The sequence below is a fragment of the Peromyscus eremicus genome, chromosome 4 (assembly GCF_949786415.1).
Source record: "Peromyscus eremicus chromosome 4, PerEre_H2_v1, whole genome shotgun sequence".
NCBI classification, from domain to species: Eukaryota; Metazoa; Chordata; class Mammalia; order Rodentia; family Cricetidae; genus Peromyscus; species Peromyscus eremicus.
In genome coordinates, this window is record NC_081419.1 from 128,388,841 (window position 1) to 128,415,244 (window position 26,404).

Sequence of the window (26,404 nt, forward strand, 5' to 3'; positions counted from 1 at the left end):
CTTTGTATTTTCCTGTCTGAACTGTTTACCTGGCTAAGAGCCATAAAATTTTAAATTAGTTTTGTTAAAGATAATCATTGAAGGGGCTGGAGAGATGGCTCAGAGGTTAAGAACACTGGCTGTTCTTCCAGAGGTCCTGAGTTCAATTCCCAGCAACCACATGGTGGCTCAGAACCATCAATAATGAGATCTGGTGCCCTCTTCTGGCCTATAGGCATATGTGCAGACACAATACTGTATACATAATAAATTTATTTCTCTCTTCTGACCTCTGAGGTCACCAGCATACATGTGCACATACATACATATAAGTAAAAGTCTTTAGAAAAATATTGCCGGGTGGTAGAGGCACACACCTTTAATCCTAGCACTCAGGAGGCAGAAGTAGGTAGATCTCTTGAGGTAGAGCCCAGTCTGGTCTACAAAGCCAGTTCCAGGACAACCAAGGCTACACAGAGAAATCCTATCTTGAAAAACAAAAAAAACAAAAAAGAAAAGAAAAAATATTAACCTTGCTATCTTGCTAGCTATTAACTAGTATTACTATTAACTAGTATTAACTAATCCTTAAAGAAATACATCCCTAAAAAGTGTTGTTTGACTTGTTAAATTAGCAGGTAATATGAAGTGTTGATGAGGAACTCTACGCATAGTAATGCTGGCAATAGTGTAATTTGTGTCTACTGTAAAAATCTTGCCAGATAGATCAATATATATGTGTGTACATATGTATCTCCTTGGTAATTCTATATAGTAAACTTACATTATGAAATAATTTGAAGAAAAAACTTGGTTGTCTTGAAGTTATTATTTTATTACAAATAAGTAAAAAGGTAGTTGTATTCCTGTGCAAATAACTTTTTTGTCTATGAAAAATTCTGTATACAACTGCTGTCTCTGATGATGTTTGCAGGAGTGTAAAAGATCACTGGGGTGGGAGACGGCCACTTTTTCCTTTGAGACTATAAATATATATTACATTTAAAAGACTTCATTGATACATGTTACAGACTTTTTTGTTTGTTTGTTTATTTTTTGACACAAGGTTTCTTTGTAGCTTTAGAGCCTGTCCTGGAACTCATTCTGCAGAACAGGCTAGTCTCGAACTCCCAGAGGTCCACCTATCTCTGCCTCCCAGCATGTTACAGACTTTTAAAGGACAAAATTTTAGAAGCATTGAAGTTCAGTTTATAAATATGAATAAATGATTTCAGATAAATGAGAAAGCTGAGGATGTAGCTCCGTGATAGAGCACTGACTAGCATGTGTGAGGCCCTGGATTTGGTCCCCAGTACAAAGAGAAGAATACTTAGTAGTTTCCCAAGGTCAAAGTCTTACATGTTTTTCACAGGTATTTCTTAAATTAGTTGTTTCTTTTCCGATTTAGTTGGGAACGGCGTGTGGACAATATGGGACGTATTTATTATGTTGACCATTTCACAAGAACAACAACATGGCAGAGGCCAACGTTGGAATCTGTCCGGAACTATGAACAGTGGCAGCTACAACGTAGTCAGCTTCAGGGAGCAATGCAGCAGTTTAACCAGAGATTCATCTATGGGGTAAGTAGCCTATTGATTTATTGGTTATTGTAGCTAATACAAACCTTTAGTCTCTAAAAATTGCCTGCATGTGTCATGTAAAACACTAAAAAGAGCCGAGTGGTGGTGGCGCACGCCTTTAATCCCAGCACTCGGGAGACAGAGGCAGGCGGATCTCTGTGAGTTTGAGGCCAGCCTGGTCTACAGAGCGAGACCCAGGAAAGGCGCAAAGCTACACAGAGAAACCCTGTCTCGAAAAACCAAAATAGAAAAAAAAAAAACAAAACAAAACACTAAAAAGACAAGAGAGTAGGGTGGCAAGCCAGTTTGTGCCATAGGTGGTATAGGTATTGATCTTATGAGTTCTGTCTTTTCTGTTAGTGTTAAAAATAAACAAAAAACAGTGGAGTGGTGGTGGCGCACACCTTTAATCCCAGCACTCGGGAGGCAGAGGCAGGCGGATCTCTGTGAGTTTAAGGCCAGCCTGGTCTACAGAGCGAGATCCAAGAAAGGTGCAAAGCTACACAGAGAAACCCTGTCTTGAAAAAAACTGAAAAAAAACAAAACAAAACAAAAACAAAAAACAAACAGAAAACAAGTTAGAACAATTTAAAATTCGTGGATAAGATGAATAAGAATGACCCAAGCAGATTGAAAAGAATTGGTACAACTGTAAATGTAGAACGCCTGTAACTTACGGACAATCTGACCGCTTCAGTCTCTGGGAACCTGACTTAAGTGGTGCGCAGAGCTGATGGGGGAGTTGAAGCACTGCATACTTACTGATGAAGCTGACCAAATACAGTTTTTGGTGTGCTGCTCTACTGAAGAGCTTTCATTCCTTATAGTAATACACTCTACAGGCATCTATACCATATATATTTATAAAGGAGTATCTTTACAAAGCTGGATTTGATGGTGTCATCTATTACCCCAGGATTTGGGAAGTTGAGGCATGTAGCTGAAAGTTTTCCTGTGCTCACCCAGTTCCCATGTCCTCGCGGTCCCACAGCTGCTCAGACCCAAATGAATAAACAGAGGCTTGTCTTAATTACAAAATGAAGGCCTATTGGCTCAGGCTTCTTGCTGGCTCTTATACTTAAACTTAGCCCATTTCTGTTAATCTATATGTTGTGTTCCGTGGCTTTACCTGTGTGCCATTACATGCTGCTCCCTGAATGGTGGGCTGGTGTCTCCTGACTCAGCCTTCCTCTTCCCAGAATTCTCCTTGTCTGCTTATCCTGCCTATACTTCCTGCCTAGCTACTGGCCAATCAACGTTTTATTAAACCAGTGTACAAAAGTATTATTCCACAGCATTTCCCCTTTTCTGTTTAATTAAAAAGGAAAGTTTTAACTTTAACATAGTAAAATTATATGTAACAAAACAGTTATAAAGCGAGAATTACAGTTACAATATCTAGTCTATTTATATTTGGCAAATTCAAGGAAAATATTCTATTTATCCTATATTTGTGAGTCTGAAGTTTCATACCTAATTTATCTTTTATCATAACCAAGGAAAATTATAACTATCTAGTCTTCCCAACTACATCAAAGACCCCAGAAGGATATAATATTACCTAAGTAAATAAGAAGTACATTGTAAGCAACTCCCAAAAATCTAGAATGACAGAGACAGCTGGCTGCCTGGACAGTTACCCAAGTTCCTCTGCAACATTAGGGCATCCATCTTTAGCCCATAGGCCTAGTCTTTCAGTCATTTTTTTTGTTCTGTAAAATGTCTGGCAGTTTCTTCTGCGAAGCAGGAACATGAAAGATCATCTTGCCTTGCAAAGTTCAGTGGTCACCTTCCTATGGGTCCTGCATGTCCATTTTATACAACATTTTGTCAATCAATCCAAGGAAGAACAGTTTCTTGCCCAAATGGACGTTTTTGCCAAGAAGAAGATAAACACCATATGGAGTGTCTTCAATGCCCATCTTTCTCTTTGAAATAAATTGGTGCTGTCAGGGGCAGATGTGTCTCACTGTCCAGAAAGTCTAAGTTTTTAAAACATTTTAAATACCATATTCTGTAGGTCTTTGAAGTGTTTGAAGATTACCTACCTAATTGAATTATATCTATGTATACCTAGAAAACTTAACATGACTATAAGTTTGACTATCATAGAAGTCAAACTTCTATAATTATTAATGTGTATTTCTCAACTATACATTACAATTTCAAATGAGTTGCACAAACAAAATACTTTAAACAAGAGTAGAGATATACATACAGTATAACAGCAGTGGCAGATGACTCACTTGAGCTCAACAGTTCAAGGCCAGCCTAGATAATGCAAGAAACCGCTCAAAAACAAAACATAAAAAAGAAAAAAACTACCCAGACATGGTGGTAAATGGCTTTAATTCTGGCACTCAGGAGACTTGGAAGGCAGAGGCATTCAGATCTGTGAATTCTAGGCCATCCTGGACTATACTGTGAGTTCCGGGTCAGCCAGGGCTGCAGGCTGCATAGTGAGACCTTGTCTGGGGTGGGACAGGATGGGGATAGAGAAAACAAAACAAAATAAGGCACTTTTTCCTACACATAAGCAAATGGATTAAACACATATTTTCCTTCAGACTAATAGTGTAAAAAACAGTGATAAGGGGTTGGGGATTTAGTTCAGTGGTAGAATGCTTGCCTAGCAAGCACAAGGCCCTGGTTCGATCCTCAGCTCCAAAAAAAAAAAAAAAAAAACCAACAAGGAAAAACAGTAATAAATATATTAGTGCTTTCCTTGCTGTGTGCTGCTGGAAATTTTGTAATCTCAAGTCTTAATGTATCACAGATCTGTCTCTGAGAAAAGTAAAATAGTCCATGCCAAAATAGATGGGTTTGTTGGGCTAGCATATAGAACTTGAACCAAAGAAAAGCAGCTCTGCCAGAGGCCTGGAGAAGCTGGCACTCTCCATTGCAATTGCCTCAGCATCATAGAATACACCAGAGTAAAACGTCTTTACTTTTCTTCCTTGGCATCACTTTTCCTCTGTTTTCCCGCCTTTTCTTTTAAGTTTTTATTTATTTTTATTTTATGTGCCTGAATGTATGTCTGTGCACCACATGCATGGAATCAGCAGAGGGCATCAGATCCCATAGGATTGGACTGGAAGTACAGCTGGTTGTGAAGTTGCCATGTGGATGCTGGAAATAGAACCTGGGTCCTCTGCAAGAGTAGCCAGTGTTCTTAACCGTTAACCATCTCTACAGACTCTCCTGCCTTTTTCTTGGACCTCTTCATTAGAATAGTTATCACTTACTGATGTGGGCAAATTCATCTCCTTCTCTTTATTGCTCTGTTATGATCAAGACACCTTTCACTCTAATAAGTGTTTTCCCCATCACTGCTTATGGAAACATGTTTCTACATTCCCCTTCTTAGTAGGTTTAGAGGTTAAATTAGTTTTTGTTTCTTGTTTGTCGTGTGTGTGTGTGTGTGTGTGTGTGTGTCTGTGTGTGTGTGTGAGAGAGAGAGAGAGAGAGAGAGAGAGAGAGAGAGAGAGAGAGAGAGAGAGAGCGCTTTCGTAGGGGGATTATTGAGGGAGAGGATATGTAGACTTAAACCTTGGCATCTGCTTTTCTCATGGCTGCCAACACTATACTCAGCTTCTTGCACTTCCTCTGGGCATGGATGTACATCCCTACCCTCTTCTTCATGGGCTTGAAGGCTTTCTTGGCCTTAAGAACCTCTCTAGCAGTGACATGGTGCATTGCTCATAAGGCATAAAGCCACATACCCTCCAAATCATGAACCACACAAATTTGGTGTGCTTGGTGAGGTGTCTACAGCATTGGCCATGCCTCAGCTTGCCCCGTTCTTCATCACCTTCTGTCTTCTAGAACCCACTGGCATGAGGTAGGGCGGAGCCATTGTTGCTGCTCTTCAAGGGTGCCCTATCTTTTCATGTTTATTTTGAAACACGGTTTCACTAAATTCCCAGGCTGGCCTTCAACTTGAGATCTTGGCTAAGCCTTCTAAAGAGCTGGGATTATAAGCTTGTGTCAATCATATCCTGTCCATTTTCTTTTTAGGTCTATTCTGTTTTACATTTTAGTTTCTGTCTAAATTATTATAGGTAAATTTCTTCTGGGTATAGATCCTTAACTTGCCTGCTTTTTTCAACCCTAGTTCCACATGAATCTCCATGGCTTTGAAGTCAGGTACATCTGGTTCCTGTCCACAGTTATTTTGAGTAATTTTGGATGAGCTACTTAACTCACCAGGACCCATTTACCTTTCATGGGAAATAGACATGAACTTCATTGCCTTGGTGGCATTTTGTTGTTGTCTTTCTACTCCCAATTCTTCCATCTGCATGTGTGATCTTTTGGTTTTTGTGTACACATGCAAGACTTTTCTCAGCCATCTGACCACTCCAGGTACTGGTTTTATGAGTGACTTGAGGGGAACATATGATAGCTATTTGATCACTCCAGGTACTGGTTTTATGAATGACTTGAGGGGAACATATGAAAGCTATTTGATCACCCCAGGTACTGGTTTTATGAATGACTTGGGGGGGATATATGATTCTCTAACTTCTATGTTACTAGCAGAGGAAACTTTGTAGCACAAGGGAAAAACCAATAATTTGCAGGTAAGAATTTATACAGTTTATGTACTATCTTAATTTTACATAATTTTAATTGTTAGATAATATTATATAGGGTTTTCAAAGATATTTTTAGCAAAAATAAAACTTTTCTAAGTGTGAATTTTGTAAGAATATGTTGTATCGTACATATCAGGGAAGCCATATTGGAATTAATACAATTGCTCTGAAATGATGTATTTATGTTGTGAATTATTTATTTGTCTAATTATTCATTTTTTTATTCTCTATAGAATCAAGATTTGTTTGCTACATCACAAAATAAAGAATTTGATCCCCTTGGTCCTCTGCCCCCTGGGTGGGGTAAGCACATCAGTTTTAATTTAAAGTGTGTTATTAGAAGATCTGGCTAGAGAGCTGCTCAGTGGATAGATAGAGTGTTCATCTAGCATGGGCAGAGCTCTGGGTTGAGTCACTAGCATTGCAAAGTGAAAAGCAACAGATCATTGATACGGCAATCTGGAAGGACCTTAACGATGCTAATGCTTAGACAAGAAAGTCAGTTTCACAAGATTACAATCATTGTATGATTCTTGCGGCTCCAGCTTCTATTACTATCACCAAATACTTGAGGCAAGATCCTTTATAATGAAAAGAGGCTGTGTTGGGGAAATGGCTCAAGTCAGAAAGGTGTTTGCCATGTAAGCAGGAGGATCTTAAATTGGATTCCCAGAACCCAGGTAAAAAGCCAGCTGTGGTAATACATGTCTGCAGTCCCGTGGGGGTTGAGGAGACCAACAAATCCGTGAAGCTCATTGGTCAGTTTGCCTAGTCAAATTGATGACCAACAGGTTCATTGAGAGACTTGTCTCAAAAATAAAGAAAGCCAGGCATGGTGGTACACATAAAATCCATTTTTAAAAATCCCATTGTTTTTTCCTTAAAATCATTTATACTCTGTAGGTGGAGGTTTCTGTCTAGACCACTGATCAGCTCTGTCCCACCACCCACTCCCCAAATAAACACACAGAGACTTAATATTATATGCTGCCTCAAGGCTCGTTTACCTCATTTACGTTTTTCCTATCCTGCTTGCTCTGCATCTTGTGGCCTCTCCTCTGACTCTGTCCTTCTTTCCCTAGTATTCTCTCTGCCCTGAAAATCCTGCCTAGCCATTAGCCAATCAGCTTTTTGTTAACAATGAGAACAACTTGTCTTCACAGTGTACAGAAGGATTATTCCACAGCAGTACTCAAAACATTTTGGTGATAGCCCAGAATGATGGTACTTGCCTGTAATCTCAGCACCTGGGAGTTAGAAGTTAAAGGATCAGGAGTTCTGGGCCAACCTTGGCTATACAATGAGTTTAAAACCAGCCTAAACCATCGGAAACCCTGATTCAACCAAGCAAAAGCAGAGAGATAGTAAAATACTTCCTGTGCAACATGAGAACCTGAATTTACTCCTAGCATCTATGAAAAAAAATGTGTGGTGCCAGGTACTTGTAATCTTGGAGATATTTGAGAGGATCCCTAGAGTTTGCTGGTTGACCAGGCTAGCTGAATCAAGTGAGTCCTGGGTCAATGAGAGACTCTTGTCTCAAACAAACAGACAAGGTAGATAGTAGCTGAAAAGGAACGTAGCTGAGGTTGTCCTCTGGACTCCATGTGCATGTGCATAAATGTGCTTGTACATGCATACTCACATCCACTTGGCATACAAACAAGTGTATACACCCACCAAGAAACAAAACAAAAACTACATCTCTGAGTGAAGAAGGTTAAAATTTATACCCTGTCCTTAATTTATTTATTTTTTAAGATTTATATATATATTTTTATTTATGTGTATGGGTGCTTTGCTTGCATGTATATCTGTATGCCGTGTGCATGCCTTGTGCACACAGAAGAGGGAGTCAGATCTCGAACTGGAGTTACAAGCAGTTGTGAACCACCACAAGGGTGCTAGGAATGAACTCAGGTCCTTTGTAAGAGTAGCCAGTGCTCTTAACCACTAAGCCGTTTCTCTAGCCCTCGCCCTTCATTTTATGGCAAAAGAACTATGACTCATTTTTATGGGGATGATTATTAGCAGACCATTTTTACTCTTTTGAAACAGGTACAGGAAAACCACTTCTTGGTCTCAGAAGCTTGAGTTGTGGGCTTTGTCATTGCTATAGAATAGCTTGCCTAAAAGACTGTCTTTGCCTGCTGTGTTTATGTGAGGTAGACCTAAGGAAGTACCTCAGGTGTAAATTGCTTACCTAGTCCTCATGATGCCTTAAGTCATACCTACCTACTTTAACACACAAACCCATATGTGATTTGTGAAAAGCTAAACAGCTGAGAGGTCATATGGGCGGGGCATTATGAATTAAATCTTTTTAGCATCTTAGAACTTTTATTTAATTTTTTAAAAAATTTTTGTTGTTTTTAATTATGTGTGGGTATGTGTGTCTGTATGTGGATTTGTACACATAAATTCAGGTGCCCTTGAGTTACAGACAGTTGTGAACTATCTGATGTGGGTGCTGGGAACTGAACTTGGGTCCTCTAAAAGAGCATATGTGCTCTTAACTGTTAAGCCATCTCTCCCAGCCCAGAAATAATATTAATAACTTGATTAAGAAAAAGAAAGCACTGTAATGTGAATGGGCTAGTGAGATGGGAGAAAGACATATATTCAAAGGCCAGGATAATCTTTTGTGTGTGTGATATGATACAGAAATTATAAAATCAGTAGTCACTAAATGGGCAGATTCAGCTTATTTTATCTTAGTTTGAAGGGAAAAGACTATTCCAACACTAATATTGTGTTTTTCACTTTGTTTAACAAAGAGAAGAGAACTGATAGCAACGGCAGAGTGTATTTTGTCAACCACAACACTCGAATTACACAGTGGGAAGACCCCAGAAGCCAAGGGTAAGAACTTCAGTGTATGTATGGCTTCTAGAGACTGTCTACTGATTTTTGAATGATTTATGTATTCTTTCCTCAGAAACCTTAACCACTAATCCTCTACATACCTTGGAAGGAGAAAATGATTACTTTCATGTAATAAAAGCTTGAGTTTCATGAGAATGAGGCGGGAATGAGTTGGCACAACTCACTGGTTTTCCTTTTCCCACCAATAGAATTACAGAACTAAGAAAAAAAACATAAATATGTTTATATGGTATATGACATAATGCTTATGTACATTATAAGAGTTTGCTGGTTAACATACCAAGAGACCACAAGTTTGCCTTTTTAATGCTTTGATGACAGTATACAATGATTTATGTTACCTAAATTATGTCATTCTGTATACTAAAGTTAGCTAAGGCCTTGTTTTAAAAAAAAAAAAAAAAACCACTCAGACAAAGTAATTCTCAGGCCAGGTGTAGTGGTGCACACCTTTAATCCCAGCACTCGGGAGGCAGAGGCAAATAGATCTCTGTGAGTTCAAGGCCAGCCAGGGCACTGTCTCAAAAAAAAAAAAAAGAAAGAAAGTAATTCTTGTTTTTCTTGTTTCTCTTTTCAAACAAAAGGTATATAGTCTTAGAGTTCTGGAAGCTAGAAGTCAGAAATAAGGTGTCAGCAGACTGTGTGCCCTCTGATGGCCAGGGAAAGGGCTGTACTCCAGTACTCCTGTCCACTGCCATCTCCACTGCCTCCTCTTCCTCCTCTTCATCCTTTTCCTCCTCTTGTTTTCTGAGGAATGGTCTCTTTATGAAGCTCTTGCTGTCCTAGAGCTCACTCTGTAGACCAGGCTGGCCTTGAACTCACAGAGAGAGATCCACCTGCCTCTGCCTCCCAAGTGCTGGGATTAAAGGTGTGTGTGACCGTGCCTGGCTTCTCCCAATTTTTAGTTTGTTAGCTTGTGTTAGGAGTATTTTAGTCTTCGCATAGCTTGCTTTTTTTTTTTTTTTTGGAGGGGGGGGTTGTTTTTTTTGACAGGGTTTCTCTGTATAGCTCTAGACTATGTAGACCAGGCTGGCCTTGAACTCACAGATTTGCCTGCTTCTGCCTCTCAAGTGCTGGGATTAAAGGTGTGCACCACCACCGCCTGGCCACATAGCTTTCTTTTCTATACACATTTTTGTTCCAGTTTCCTCTTTTTATACAAACAATCGTCCTATAGGATCCGACTCCCTACTCTAGTGTGGGTTTATCTTATTAATAAATCTTTAGTAACACTCTTTCCAAATAAGGTCATACCCTGGGGTGCTGGTCACTAGGATGTAGACATAAGCATTTGGAAGTGAGGCACATTCACCTTTTAACAGAATGTAATATTATAACTATCAGATGGTTCTATTCTTCAAGGAATATGGCAAAATGTGCAGTTTATATATTAACCACAAATATGAGCATGTTTCTTATACCTTTCTCATTTCAAACATCTGTCCACAAATTTTGTCACAACTACTCTTTAAGTGTGAGACAGACACTAATGGTAGTATACATCTGAAATCCAAACATCCAGGAGACTTAAGTGGGAAGATCAGCAGTTCCAGGTTAGCCTGGGCTACTTAGTGAGCCCCTGTCTGAGATCAGCATAAAACACTGAAATTACTGAATTATATTCAGTCACATTTTTTATAGAGAAAGAATAGAGACAGCAGGAGGAAGACATATGCAGAGAAGAATCTGAGAGGATTTTAAATCCCTGTTGCTAAAGGAGAGTCGCATGCTTTGATGTTGGTAATATGTAAGTGTTAACAACCAGGGAAGTCTGTGGACTCCTCTCAAGTGTCCATTTGCCCCTCTGAGCGAAATAAAACTTAGTTTGTAGCTCCTCCAGAGACTGAAACTGACGCAGTGTGTCCCTCATACCAAGCCCATTAGATAAGAAACTTGAAGCTATAAAACCAGGGGTTGGGGATAAGGATGTAGCTTAGTTGGTATAGTGTTGTTTGGCATGCATGAAACCCTGGTTTGGATGCCTGAGACCCTCACAGCAGCACATGCCTATAATTGCAGGGTTTGAGAAGTACAGGCAGGAAAGTCAGAAGTTCACGGTTAGCCTAGGCTGGATACATGAGATCCTATCTCAAAAGAAAAAAAGGAGAAAAAAAGAAATGAACTAGTATACAGGGATAAAAGTTGCATTTACTTTACTCAACCAACTGAGAAGTCTGGTTGTGTTTATGTCTAACAAGGTCCATAAACTCATAGGTTTACTAGTATCCACTTGAATATTTATGCTAATACATCAATTATATGGGTGTTGTAAACCTAGTTTAGGTTCTAAAACTCATGTAATAGTTTCAGAGTGGAAGGTTTTGCCAACATACAACCTGAGGGATGGTGACAGTGTGCCAGCAGTACATAGGAAGTACTTGGAGAGACCTGACTAGAATGATCATTTTGTAGTAGTAGAAAGAGTGATTAACAGTTACTATTTGAAGGCTTTCTTTATACTAAAACACTTTCTTACTTCATTTCTCATATAGTTTTATTACACAATATTATCTTGATTGTTTAATTTTTTATTTATCTTTTGAGAATTTCATAAGTATATAATGCATTTTGATCTTACCCAATTTCTCCTCTCTCCAGTTTTCCCTAGTGCATCTGTACACCAGGCTGGCCTCCAACTCAGAGATCTGCCTGCCTCTGATCCTGCCCCTACCCCTGACCCTGACCCTGACCCTGACCCTGCGTACTGAGATTAAAGGCATGTGCCATTACATCTGGCTGTTGCCTGCATTTTGTGGATGAAAAGCCTGAAGTTTAAAGGAAGCAGCCCAGAGTTTTCAGGGTATAAAGAAGGAAGAAGATAGGGATGTTTTATAAAGAACTTTTAAGTTGCCTTGACAGAGAAAACAAATTTGTCAATGGGGGAATACGTCATATCAGAACTGTAACAGATGTGACTTGTTTGGGAAAATGGTCACTGGCCATGTGCCATAAAATCTCAGGGTTCCTGAGAGGGAGTCTAAAAGAGAAACTGAGTTGATGAGAGGTCTTTTTTGGGGAGATGGCTCTGTCAACAGTGTCATGATGTAGACCCGAGTGAGACTAGGAATAGCAGAACCAAGTGGGTAGCTGTTCAGAATATTTAGGTGAAGACCAGAGTGATGGTGGGAATCAGAGAGAAAGGATGAACAGAAAGACTTTAAAGGCAGAATGGGTGAGCTTGGGTACCATGACTCTTTGAGGTGAGTTATTAAAATGGCAAAACATAGGCCAATAATATGATGATGATTCATTTTTAATGTTGTTGATGATGACTTTAATGTGTTTATAGAATGTCTAGGTAGAGATACCTATTATCTGATAATACAGGATCATGTAGGTTTCCTGAAAGATTTTATTCTATTTACAGGTATTTTTAAGTTTCTGGTTTTTTTTGCAAAGAAGTAAACCTTTGGTATCTTTTGTTTACATTTTCCTCTGTATTTTATAGTCAATTAAATGAAAAACCCTTACCTGAAGGCTGGGAAATGAGGTTCACGGTGGATGGAATCCCATATTTTGTGGACCACAATAAAAGAACAACCACTTATATAGATCCACGTACAGGAAAATCTGCCCTGTAAGTTTTCTTAACTTTATTAATTAAAAGCACAACTAATTTTCTTGGATTTGACAAAGATTTCAGTTAGCAAAGACTAGAGGTATACTAGAGATAGCTTGCCCATAGCTATAATGAATAATGAATCTTGTTGTTGTTGTTGTTGTTTGGGGGCGAGCTGGGTGGGCAACAGGTTCTCACCTTGTAGCTCTGGCTGGCCTAGAGCTCACTCTGTAGGCCAGACTGGCTTTGAACTCATAGAGGTCACCTGGCTCTGTTTCTACTGGTATTAAAGAGGTGTACCACCACACTAAGCTTAGGAGTTCTTTATATACTGGCAGGAGTCACTTGATACATTATGAGAAATGCATCATTGTGTGAGCATTGAAGAATATGCTTTCTGAAGCCTAGATGGATTAAGCCTGCTACATGCCTAGACTATATGTCATGTATACTCAGCCTAGGTATGTATGACCTATTATTCCTAAAATCATGAAGAACAAAACACGATGAAACAAAGCACTGGAAAAAAATGATGCAGTCAAAATACACAATAAGCACAAAGTGTGTGATATTCAGCCAGCATAATATGGCTGTTTTTATAGTAAACTGCTTTTTGTTGTTGTTTTCCTTTTTTTTTTTTTTTTTTTTTTTCCTTTTGAGACAGTCTCACTATGTAAATCTTGGCCTAGAATTTATGGAGGTATCTGCTCTGTTGCATGAGTGCTAGGATTAAAGGTGTATGTCATCACACTTGGCTAAACTTTTTATGTTAGTAGTAGAAGTACACTCTAAAATAACGATTAAAAATGGGGCACTAAGCTGGGTGTAGTGGTGCACACCTTTAATCCCAGCACTTGGGAGGCAAGTGGATGGATCTCTGAGTTCGAGGCTAGCCTGGTCTACATAGTGAGTTCCAGGACAGCCAAGGCTGTTTTACAGAGAAACCCTGTCTTGAAACTAAAACACTGGGTGTGGGGGAGACGACACAGGATGACTCAGTGGATAAAGGCACCTACTGCCAAGCCTGAGGACCTGAGTTTGATACCCAGGACCCACATGGTGGAAGGAGAGAACTGACTCCCACGAGTTGTTCTCTGACACTTGAGCACCATGGTATGAGCATGACTATACATATAGACACACACACACACACACACACACACACACACACAATAAATTAACTAATTAATTAAAATAAGTGTTAAAAGGAAGTAGAGCTGGGACTGTAGTTCAGTTGGTAGATAAATAAGTAGATGGAATAGCTTTTTCTTTTTCCTTTTATTAGAAGAAGAAAGTGGACTGATTAAGTATACCTCCAGTGACTAGTTACAAATTGATTAGAGATGTAGCTCAGTTGGAATAATGTTTGCCTGCATGCATGAAGCCCTGAGTTCAGTCTTCAGTAGCACGTACAACCAGGCATGGTGGCACATGCCTATAATACCAGCATTTCGGAGATAGGAGGATCAGAATCTTGAGGCCATCCTGGGCTATATGAGACCTTGTCTCAAAACAAAAGTACAAAAAGATCCCACTCAGTAACAAGAGTGCTGCCCTGCAGCCAATGAGATGGTTTTCTTCATTTCTTTTTCAGATTCATTGTTAATATGTAGAAATATAACTGATGATGTGTTAGCATATTCTGATAATTAATGAGTTTTTTTATGTAATCTTCATTTTCTGCATGTAAGATTTTATTATCTGAAAAACATATCATTAAACTTATTCCCAGTCTGCCTGTTGTTTTTCTTGCCTAGTCATTCTAGCTTTAGTTTCCAATACTAGACATCCTTTCAATGCATCTGACCTGATCTTAGAGACGTTTTCATTTTCTTTAACTATTGGTTATGATATTATTGTTGAATTTTCCTCCCTTCTTTTAACTAAAAAAAAAAAAAAAAAAAAGTCACTTTGTGTGGTGTTGCGTACCTTTAATGCCAGCACTTGGGAAGCAGAGGCAGGCAGATTTCTGTGAGTTCAAGGCCAGCCAAGATCCTGCCTCAAAAAAAAAAAAAATTGTGTGTGTGTGTCCACAAAGGACGGAAGGGGGTGTCAGAGTCCTTGAAGCTGGAGTTACAGACATTTGTAAACCACCCAACCTGTGTGTTAGGATCCAGCAAGCTCTGGTCCTCTGATAGCACAGTAAGTGTTCCTAAGCCCTGACCCATCTTTCTGGCCCTATTTGTTGTTGTTATGTTGATACATGATTGTTACATGATTTCACATGTTGAACTATCCTTATATTCGAACAATAAATCCCGTGTGGTATATGTGATATAAAGGATTAAAACAGCAATCCTTTAATATTCTGCCAAAATCATTTTGCTAGTATTTGAGAATTTTATACTTCTGCATATTAAAAGCTTGTGTGTTTACAGCAGAAACTAAGAAATCAGTCCAGTTAGGCACCAATGAAAAATTATAGAGATAATCTAGATGTGGAAATGAATTATAAGTAGATAATATAGTTACAATTAAGTTTGAGTGCTTATAACAAAGTCCTACAATAATAATACCTTATATTCGAATAGTAGTATATTTCTCTACATTATTTAAAAATAACCTGGACCAGATAATGACGTATGTCTATAATCATAACCACCTGTAACTCAAGCTGCAGGAGATTCAGTGCCCTCCTTTGGCCTTCTCTGGCACACACTCCCTCCCCTAGATAAAATTGAAAAAAAAAAAATGAAACTCACTATAAAAATAGACTAGAGGAGAAAAACCATATGATCAGTAGCTAGAGCAATGCCTCAGTACTTAAGAGCACTTGCTGCTCTTGGAGAGGATTCCAGTTCAGTTGATGGCAATCCACATGGCATCTAACAACAATCTGTAAGTTCAGTTCTAGGGTATCCAGTGCCCTCTCTGGCCTCATTAGGCATCAGGCACTCACATGGTCACAGATACACATATAGGCCGTCACTCACATACATACAAATAAATGAATCTTTTAAAATAGATCATGATCATTCAGTAAAAGCTTTTGATGAAATACAAAGCAATTTTATGACCCATTTCATTTGCCTTGGAAATATTCTTATCTACAAAAATACAGACAAAAGCCTCAGCCAGCATCATGCTTAATGATGAAATAATTACTCCATAAGAGCAAGGATGTTTATCAGCGCTGCTGCCGCTCAGCATCATATGGCAATCAAGTGTAGAAGAGGCAGGCTGCAGAGGAGGAAGTAAGGCTGTCTCTCTTTCCTAAGAATCAGATGTAGTGAAGATTGTAAGGAAGATAGAGAAAACTACTAGAGCTAGTAAATTTCCCAGGGTTGCAGGATACAAAATCAGATGTAATTCTACACCGAAACGGCCAAACAGAGTTCTCCAGTGGCCTGGAGTTCTTGTGTTGTACAGCCCTAGAGCATGGTTTGCTTCCTCATTGTGCTTGTCATTTGGAAAAAGGCCACACTGGAATGGGGAAGAGCAAACCCTTAACCGATGTCTTTACTCTTTTCAAAATTGGTCTCTTGAGAGCCCTACAGCACTTGTAGCTAGAACTCATTGGACAGATCTAAAATCCCATGAACACACCAGGAACTGTCGGTCCTAGGGAGCATCTGCATGGTTGACCTTGAGTCTCAGTTAAGGACAGAGGATAGAGGAGTAGTTGTGATGGAAGACATTTTCATGTAGGAGCTCTTTTATCCAGCCCTGTGAGATTCACCTGCACATATCAAAAGTTCCCCTAGCAGTGCCTTCAACAAGATTTCACTTAAAAAAAGTCCTTAGGAAACATTCAAAAAAGAAAAGAAAAGAGTTGTATTAGGAATATGCTCTGCTGGGTACTTCTACATTTGTCTGCTGAGTGCTGGGTGGCAACAGGGTTGGGGGGGGGATTGCTTTCCTGTAGCATTTCTTTTACTAGCATTTCTTTTACAAGCAGTTGCATATGTTGTGTCAATCTTTGTTCTTCAGAGACAACGGACCCCAGATAGCCTATGTTCGGGACTTCAAGGCAAAGGTTCAGTATTTCCGGTTCTGGTGTCAGGTCAGTGTTGGCTCTGTGTCTGTCTCTGTCTTTCCTTTGTTACATTGCTTATGTTCACAGCAGTTCTGCAGATATGTATTAACAAGAAAAGTGTGAAGCATTGGAGTCATCCATTTTTAGGACAATGAAATATACTTTTTTTTTGGTTTTTCGAGACAGGGTTTCTCTGTGTCGCTTTGCGCCTTTCCTGGAACTCCCTTGGTAGCTCAGGCTGGCCTTGAACTCACAGAGATCCGCCTGGCTCTGCCTCCCGAGTGCTGGGATTAAAGGCGTGCGCCACCACCGCCCGGCTGAAATATACTTATTAGATAATTGTGTCTTCTGTTGTCCCAAAGATTAGGCTAGAAATCATTTGAATAAGAAAATATTATAACTTTCTTCTTTGATACTTATTGTTTTCAAGTTGCGTAAATCTTTTTTTTTTTTTTTTTTTTTGGTTTTTTCGAGACAGGGTTTCTCTGTGTAGCTTTGCGCCTTTCCTGGGACTCACTTGGTAGCCTAGGCTGGCTTCGAACTCACAGAGATCCGCCTGGCTCTGCCTCCCGAGTGCTGGGATTAAAGGCGTGCGCCACCACCGCCCGGCTAAGTTGCGTAAATCTTTAAACAAAATATTTTCTGATAAACAGATTGCATTTGGCCACTTTCCTATCTAGTAGGGGTGTGTGTGTGTGTGTGTGTGTGTGTGTGTGTGTATGTATGTGTTTGAGGCAGGACAATCTAAATAGCCCACACTGGCTTTGAACTCAAAATTCTCCTGCTTCAGCTTCCTGAATGCTGCAATTATAGATGTTTGTCGCATGCATAACTCCATGTCTAATGTTTGATAGAAATGTCTTTGATAAGTACACATATGATCATATACATATAAACATATTCAATGTTTTTTTTTTTTCTGGTGTCTAAATAAATGATTTTCTGGTGCTAAATAAAATGAATGTATTAATTGAAGTATTATGTTAAATACTTAAATTCAGATTTTTATAATTAACTAGGAAACATAATTCTGAATTAAAATTTGAAAATTAAAAGACTTATTGAGTCCTTAAATAAGCATTTTACATACGAGATCTGATTTTCTTCTTACTCATATTGAAAAGGATCAACATGATGTTGACAGATATGTTGGCTATCATGGTATAAATTTATATTCCAAGTCTGTTTTCATTTGCAAAGATAAAAGTAAGTAACACTTTCCTTCTTGGTTTTTGCTAGGCCATTTTAATGGTGAGGGTTAACTTAAATTGTTCTTACCTTTCAGCAACTGGCCATGCCACAGCATATAAAGATCACAGTGACAAGAAAAACATTGTTTGAGGATTCCTTTCAACAGGTATTATCTCGTTCACTCTAATTACTACCTTCTGGTACTGATAGTTAGCTCTCAATAGTTTAGAACTTCTTACGTTTAGAGTTTGTGTGCGCCCGTGTGTGTGTGTGTGTGTGTGTGTGTGTGTGTGTGTGTGTGTGTGTGTCTGTCTGTGTGTCTGTGTGTGTTTCTGTGTGTGTGCCTATTTGTGTAAGTGTGGAGGCCAGAGGTGTACTTCAAGTGTCTTGCTCCATCACCCTCTACTTTGTATTTTGAGACAGGGTCCCTCACTGAACTTGGTGCTGACAATTTGGGCTAGACCAGCTAGCCAGCAGACTCTTGGGACCTGTCTGTCTTTGGCCCTCCTCCGCTGCTGGTTACAGGCGTGCACTGCCACACCAGGCTCCTTCCTGCACGGGTTGCTGGAGATTTAACCATAGGTCCTCAAGCTTGCACAGGGAGCACTTTCTCCCCAGCCGTCTCCCCAGCCCCTGTGGTTGACTTGTTCGGTTTCATTTTGTTGCCAGCTATCTTAGTCCATTGCAGTTAGGGACTAAGTGCAAGGGCTCCTGTGCGGTGGTTCTGCTTTTCAGTGTAGATTAGTGCATTTCAAGTTTTGTGTCTCAGCTGCTAAGTGTGTGATCTGAAATAGATCCACAACTAGAAACGTAATCTGTCCCTAGACAGAGGTCTGAAAAGAGCCATGAACATGTAATGAGTAGGGAAAAGAGGAAAGATTGTGTTTTTATACTTTTGCATTACCTTTATGATAAACGTGTTTCTCTTGGAAGTAATATATTAAGTAGAAAAGAAATTAGCTATTGGTAGCAGCTATCTAAAAGATGCTCTATGAATTTTCAGTAGTCAGTAAAGTTTTCATTTCCCATCAGTGAGTTAGTTCACTATTTACTTTGTACTGTAGATATCACTATCAAGCCAACTGCAGTTAAGTATTAGATTGTATTAGAATATTAAAACACCCTGTGGATGGAATTTTCCCTAAAACGTCTTGCTGGTCTTTGTCTTATTACTAGATGTGGAAATGATTTTCAAGCACCTGCAATATATTGTGATAGGTAGTTTCATAAGCACTAAGCTGAATGCAGAGGGAAGAGAGGTTGGAGCCATTGGCCTTACCTGCTGCTCATTGCAGGAAGAGTTTTGTTCCTTTTCTAACAGAACCTCAGTTATTAACATTAAAGAGAAAAGCCAGTTGGCATCCTGCTACATAGGAACAGCAAGTGGGCCTTGGCGACCGAGGCCCTTAGAGAATTCTGTTTATACCATGGCCTGATGTAAGCCTCCATGGCCACCCTACCCTCAGCCCAGCCCTCACTCCTTCCCAGTGCCCAACTCAGGAAGGCTCTTCTGTCCCTGAGGAGGCAGTGTCGTGGGGACCTTTTCTTCTGGTAGCTGCAGGGACGAGGTGCAAACTGTGACTACTCCAGCCCTTTGTCGTTGTGCTCCTACTACTTCAAGGCTTTTGCAGTGACATGGTGATGTGCCAAAACATTTAAAACTCTCCTCTTAGATTTGACATCCACCAGATAAATGGGCAATGATAATGGAAGAGAAAATGTGGTTGCTTAAAGGTAATAAATCAGATATCAAGATAAGATATAATTTTAAAGTTAGCAACAGGTTTTCTTCATACGTATTGGATAAAATTGCTTTAAATTTTTTTTTTCTTATTAGCATAGTACAACTGTTTATGGTGGAAAGTGTAGAAGAAAAAAGGTCCCTTCCCATTAGTACTTGTTAAAGGGGATTGTTTACTAGTTGTAACCTTGTGACATCTCTCATCTGTGTAGCTGAGTGTCTAGTTTATGGCACTTGTAGGGTATTTATCGTAAACATGCACATCGGTCACAACCACTCAACTGTTTGTTACACCTGGATGTTACTGTTTGTCTGTTTCTCTTTTGTAGGGAACTGAGAGAACGTATCGATGAACTTTGGATATTTAAGTGTTAACAGTTTATTCTTATCACGTGATAAAGTACAGGCATTATATCAAACTATCTATCCCTCTCCTAAGTGGAAATAATTAAATAATTTTACCGAGGGAGAAACAGATTGGCCTACCTACTGTAGCTCTGCAATGCTGCTGTCTTCCTATCTGAAGATGACACAGTTAACCACCCATTGTGGGAGGCAAAGTAGTCGTTTTCTGTATAATTATAGACTCCCACTGTGTGTATTTCCAAGGATAATTGTGGCTGCAGCCACTATTAGTCAGTTACTTGTTATGTGTATCTTTTGACTATGAAACGTTTAAACCAAACCTAACCAGCCCTACCACTCTTCCCTGCCTGACTGGAGGAAGGGGGGAAAATACCTAATCCCTGAACATGCCTAGCGTTACTCTGCACACTACACAATTGATAGATCAACTCCCTAAGTTTCCTAAGTTTCATGTAGAAGTATATAAAATATATAAAAAATAGATGCATATAGTAAATATATGAAACTTTACCATAATGTATTTCTATGTGTGTACTGTTAACTAGACTGTTACCAATAATGGAGTGAGTGGGAAGTGATAGTGTGTTTCCACAATTGTAGTCACAGTTCTCTTACTTTATTGTTTTGTAGATAATGAGCTTCAGCCCGCAAGATCTGAGAAGACGTTTGTGGGTGATTTTCCCAGGAGAAGAAGGTTTAGATTATGGAGGTGTAGCAAGGTAGTTGATATATGAATACTCAGAACTTAGTCCTTTCCTCCAAAGGTATCATTACACTTTGTTCACAAGTGTTAATTTTCTCAATCTCACGTTTCAGGAAAATGAAATATAGAAAATTATTGTAGCTTTATTATGCTGCAACTACAGAATTTCAACAAACATTAGCTCAGTGCCTATTTTCTAAGAACTGCTAGGTGATTGCACCTACATCATTCACATGGTCCTCAGACTAACCCTGTGGGATAGGATTTTACAGACGATGGAGTTTAGAGATTCACCTGGGGCATGTAAGTTGTAGCCAGATGTAAGGTTTTCATTTTCTGACCAGTAGCCAGTGTCAGTCAACCAGCTTCTGTCTGTTCATGGATGACCTCGAGCCCTGTAGTGTCAAGTCATTTCTTCTCACTAGAGTACCCAAAAAGTTGATAGTGCCTCAGTTCCTACCTAGGATTAACTTAGTGTTGAGAATATAGAGTGCTATGAAAAAAAAGCTGAATATCTTTATTCTGCTTGACTAAATGAACACTTTGGAGCCATTCAGACTCTCGAAGACATCCTTGTGCAGGAGATAGCTTTGCTAATTCCATGACAATATTACACCAGTTTAAATTTTTAAACTAGGGCCACAAGATGGCTCAGTGAATAAAAGTGCTTTCCACACAACTTGAATGTGGTTCCCAAAACTTACAGGAGAAGGAGAGAAACCAGTACTGTCACGTAATCTCCACCTGCACACTGTGGCCCTTGTGTGCAATGATCTGCACATACATACATACATACATACATACATACATACATACATACATACACACACTTGCATATACTCACATGCAGCGTACATACAACAATAATAAATAACAATAAACGGAAAACAAATATTTAAAACTACATAGATAATAAAATTTTAAGCCGCGTGTGGTGGCACATGACTAATCCCAACACTTGAGAGGTAGAAATAGGGAGGATCAGGAGGAGTTCAAGTCTAGCCTGGGCTACAGAGGGCATTTGAAGCCAGCCTGGGCTACATGAGACTCTTTATAAAATAAAATAAAAATAAATTACAAAGCAGTAGCAATGTGGAAGGGCAAGAATTTTAAGGAAAGACAGATTGAATATTTTTATTATTTTGAGCAAATATCTGTTTCTAGGATTACTATGAAGAGCAGAAATACTTTGGGTTTTTTGTTTTGTTTTTTAAATTCTTTATATTTTTTTATGTGCATGAGTTTTTGCCTGCATGTATGTGTGTGCCTGGTGCCTTTGGAGGTCAGAAGAGGGTGTTGGTTCCTTAGAACTGGAATTATATTGTGAGCCACAGTGTAGATGCTGGGAACTGAACCCAGGTCTTCTGAAAAAGCAACCAGTTCTCTTAACCACTGAGCCATCTCTCCAGCCTCTGAAATACTGTTAGTTTTTTGAGACAAGGTTTCTGTATAGCCCTGGCTGTCTTGAGCTTAGAAATCCTCTTGTCTCTGCCTTCTGAGTGCTGGAAATAAAGGCGTATGTCACCATACCTGGCTGAAATACTGTCTTTTTTAATGACTTAAAGATTTTTTCATGAATCTTTGTGGGCTAACTGGTGAGTTCATCTTACTAGTTTCTCTCTCTCTCTCTCTCTCTCTCTCTCTCTCTCTCTCTCTCTCTTTAGATTTTATTTGTAATTATGTATGTATGCATGTGTGGGTGGTGGTTATATGTATGAATGCATTGCTTGTAGAGTCTAGAAGGTAGCATCAGATCCCTTGGACAAGAGTTACAGCCAGTTGTGAGCTTCCTGATATGGGTGCTGGGAACTGAACTCCGGGTCCTCTGGAAGAACAGTTTGTATTCTTAACCAATGAGCCATCTCTCTAGCCTACATAATTTTTTATAGCTTAATAAACTATAAAATTGGAGTAAACTGTTTGAAAATACATGAAGTAATCCTATTAAGTATGCAGAGAGACATTTAGATCATTCCAGAGACACAGATCACTCAGTCATAATCAGAAGAATGCCCAGCAGTATTAAAATATTTACAGCAGTCTCCCCCGAGGTTGTGCACTAACAGGACAAGAGGTCTAGGATACATGCTGATGGCACAGTATATCAGACCAGATAGACCCTCCATGTTACGTCGTGACCATACTCTTCTTATGTTGGTGTTTTCAGGTCACTTAGATCAGAGTTTCGGGGAGGTTGGTGAGATGATTGTTGCACAGACCTGTCAATCAGAGTTCAGCTCCCAGAACCCCCAGTCCCCAGGAGAACCACCTTTGACTTGCGAATTTTCATGCCTGTCCCCCCCCCCCCCCCAATCTCACTCTCCCCCTCTTCCCCTCTCTCTCCCAGCAAGAACAAACTTCTCAGGGCATTTTTCTGGTGAACAAGTGCCTGGAATAAGTGCTTTCCCTGTGACAATGAGGTGTCTGGCGTAGTGGCTCGAGTACACTGTGAGACTTAATTTAAGAGGAACAGTAGTTGTGAGTCAGCTGCTCTAATTACCTGGGCCAATAGTACATTTTAAACTTGCCTGTGCATAAAATTTTATCAACTAACACATTTTAATATCTTTAAAGTTAAGGTGCACATTATGACTATGATTAGAAAAAATTTAATGGGCAATCAAATAAGGGTCTTTAAAGGTAATGATATCTTAGATTATTTGAAATTTAAGAGCATATAAATATCCTGTGTAACATAGTGTGAGTTTGAACAGAACCAAGAATAATCAACAATAAATTAGAAAGCATTGCAGTTGAGGCAGGCAGGTTCCTCACAACTCTGTAACACTGCTCTGTGATTTGTTGACATGGTTTCCTCCAAGATTTTTCATCCTAAGTTTTCTTTTGATTTCAGAGAATGGTTCTTTCTTTTGTCACATGAAGTGTTGAACCCAATGTATTGCCTGTTTGAATATGCAGGGAAAGATAACTACTGCCTGCAGATAAACCCCGCTTCTTACATCAATCCAGACCACCTGAAATATTTTCGCTTTATCGGAAGATTTATTGCCATGGTAAGTACAGGTGCAAAACTGTGCATGTACTCATTCAGCAATACTAAATTTTTGTGGGTTTTTGTTTGTTTTTGTTTTGTTTTGTTTTATTTTGTGTTTTGTTTTTCGAGACAGAGTTTCTCAGTGTAGTTTTTGGTTCCTGTCCTGGATCTCGCTCTGTAGACCAGGCTGGCCTTGAACTCACAGAGATCCGCCTGGCTCTGCCTCCCGAGTGCTGGAATTAAAGGCGTGCGCCACTACTGCCCATTATGACAGAATTTTAAATTTTTATTTATTTATCTGTCTGGGTGTTTCATGTATGTCTGAGCACCATGTGCATGCCTGGTGCCCGTGGAGGCCAGAAGAGGGCATGAAATCTTTTGGTACTTGAGTTACAGACAGTAGTGAGCCACCATGTAGGTGCTGGGAATCAAACCTGGTCCTCTGGAAGAGCAACAAGTGCTCTTAACCGCTGATCTGTCTCTCTAGCTGGAAAGGTTTAAGAGAAGTGAGTTCTTCAGTGCATGTACACACACACACACACAAAATGCCTTACTATATAGCCTTGGCTGGCTTGAATATAACTATGTAGACCAGGTTGATCTCCAATTCATGGAGATCTGCCTACGTTGGCCTTGGAGTACAATTAAAGGCACGTGCCATCACAACCAGCCTCAACAATTTTTTGAATGGAGAATTTATCTAATGTTCTGATGTGTAATGACTTTTATACAGTTATCATAAATGTTATTGCTTCTTTCCTGTATAGGCTCTATTCCATGGGAAATTCATAGATACTGGGTTTTCTTTACCATTCTATAAACGTATCTTGAACAAACCAGTTGGACTTAAGGATTTAGAATCTATTGATCCAGAATTTTACAATTCTCTCATCTGGGTTAAGTAAGTTTCTTTTCACATTTATTAAATATAGTCTGTGTGCTTTCATTATGGTGCTAGTGGACTCTTCTACATTATAGTCATGTCATTGTTCTACTGAATTTAAATGATACGGACATCTAACCTTTGTCATGTTTAATATGATAAATCTTACAGAAATGCACCCAAGGTCTTAAGTTATGTGATTATAATATTCCACTTCTTTGAATTTGATATCATAATTTAAGGCTTATTACTTAAATTTAGAAGTTGAATTTAATTAAAACTTTTGAATTATGATTGAGTTGTATATATAACAAATAGTGCCAATTTCATTTGTGCAGAGAAAACAATATTGAAGAATGTGGTTTGGAAATGTACTTCTCTGTTGATAAAGAAATTCTAGGTGAAATTAAGAGTCATGATTTGAAACCCAATGGTGGCAATATTCTTGTGACAGAAGAAAATAAGGAGGAATACATCAGGTAAGAGGCAGTGTCCCTAAAAGGGGACAGGGGGAGTACTAGGGGGGATAGCTCAGCAGTGAACAGTACTTGCTGATCTTCCAGAGGACCCAGAGGTTTTGTTTGTTTGTTTGTTTTGTTTTGTTTTTCAGCATCCACATCAGGCTGTTCACAACCATCTGGAACTCCAATTCCAGGGGCTCACCATTTTTTTTGTCCTCTGGACACTCACACACGGCATACACAACACACCCACAAATAAAAATAAATATTCATCTTTTTTAGAAAATGAGATAATGTTCCATTCACAGTTTAGCCTTTTTGTTAATAATTGTCTAATATCCAACTACTGAGGGATCTGGATGCAGAGATCCATGACTAGGCCCCGGGTGGATCTCTGGGAGTCCAATTAGCGAGAATGAGGAGGGTTTATATGAGCGAGAATTGTTGAGACCAAGGTTGGATAAAGCACAGGGACAAATAGCCAAACGAATGGAAACACATGAAATATGAACCAATGGCTGAGGGGTCACCAACTGGATCAGGCCCTCTGAGTGGGTGAGACAGTTGATTGGCCTGATCTGTTTGGGAGGCATCCAGGCAGTGGGACTGGGTCCTGTGCTCATTGCATGAGTCGGCTGTTTGAAACCTGGGGCCTATGCAGGGTCGCTTGGCTCAGCCTGGGAGGAGGGGACTGGACCTACCTGGACTGAGTCTACCAGGTTGATCTCAGTCTGTGGGGAAGGCTTTGCCCTGGAGGAGATGGGAATGGGGGGTGGGCTGGGGGGAAGGTGAGGGGGGCGGGAGTGGGGAGAACAAGGGAATCCGTGGCTGATATGTAGAACTGAATTGTATTGCAAAAAAAAAAAAAAAAAAAAATTGTCTAATAATAGTTAAAAGGTGGTATTTTTAAAATAATTGTTTGCTTTTATGGTAATCACTTTTATGTAAACAGTTGTTTCTCATTTCTAGTGTCAGCATAAAAATAGAATTTTAAAAGTAGAAAGTCATGGTGAATCATTTATTTATTTGAGTTAGGGTCTATGTAGTAATGGCTAGCCTGGACCTTACTATGCAGTTCAGGCTGGTCTCAAACTCACAGAGCTTCACCTGCCTCTGCTTTCCCAGTGCTGGGATTAAAGGCTGACACCACCACTCCTGGCATGGATATCCTCTTTTACAAAGCAGTTTTTGGTTGGTTGGTTTGTTTGTTTGTTTGTTTGTTTGTTTTTTTCCTAGACAGAGTTTCTCTGTGTAGCCCTGGCTGTTCTGGAACTCACTATGTAGACCAGGCTGGCCTTGAACTCAGAGATCTGCCTGCCTCTGCCTCCTGAGTGCTGGGATTAAGGCGTGTGCCACTATCATAGGCTCGTTTTTTGTTTTCTAGAAATTTAAACTGTTCCAGGCATTGTGGCATACACCTGCAGTCCCAGCACTTGTTAGGCAGAGATAAAGAGGTCAAAGTCATCTTTGGATATAGAGCAAA

At 39.5% G+C, this 26,404-nt stretch overlaps 1 protein-coding gene across 2 annotated transcripts in view; it reads left to right on the forward strand.

The window, feature by feature from the left end:
* The window catches only part of Itch (itchy E3 ubiquitin protein ligase), a 91,118-nt gene that overhangs the window by 47,448 nt on the left and 17,266 nt on the right, over positions 1-26,404 (forward strand). For both annotated transcript variants that reach the window (XM_059261707.1, XM_059261708.1), the window contains 10 exons: positions 1,388-1,562; positions 6,394-6,463; positions 8,938-9,022; positions 12,495-12,623; positions 16,536-16,608; positions 17,867-17,938; positions 20,510-20,598; positions 23,437-23,596; positions 24,345-24,478; positions 24,799-24,939. In XM_059261707.1, the coding sequence (XP_059117690.1) occupies positions 1,388-1,562; positions 6,394-6,463; positions 8,938-9,022; positions 12,495-12,623; positions 16,536-16,608; positions 17,867-17,938; positions 20,510-20,598; positions 23,437-23,596; positions 24,345-24,478; positions 24,799-24,939 (1,128 nt within the window). The remainder of the gene's footprint in view (positions 1-1,387; positions 1,563-6,393; positions 6,464-8,937; positions 9,023-12,494; positions 12,624-16,535; positions 16,609-17,866; positions 17,939-20,509; positions 20,599-23,436; positions 23,597-24,344; positions 24,479-24,798; positions 24,940-26,404) is intronic.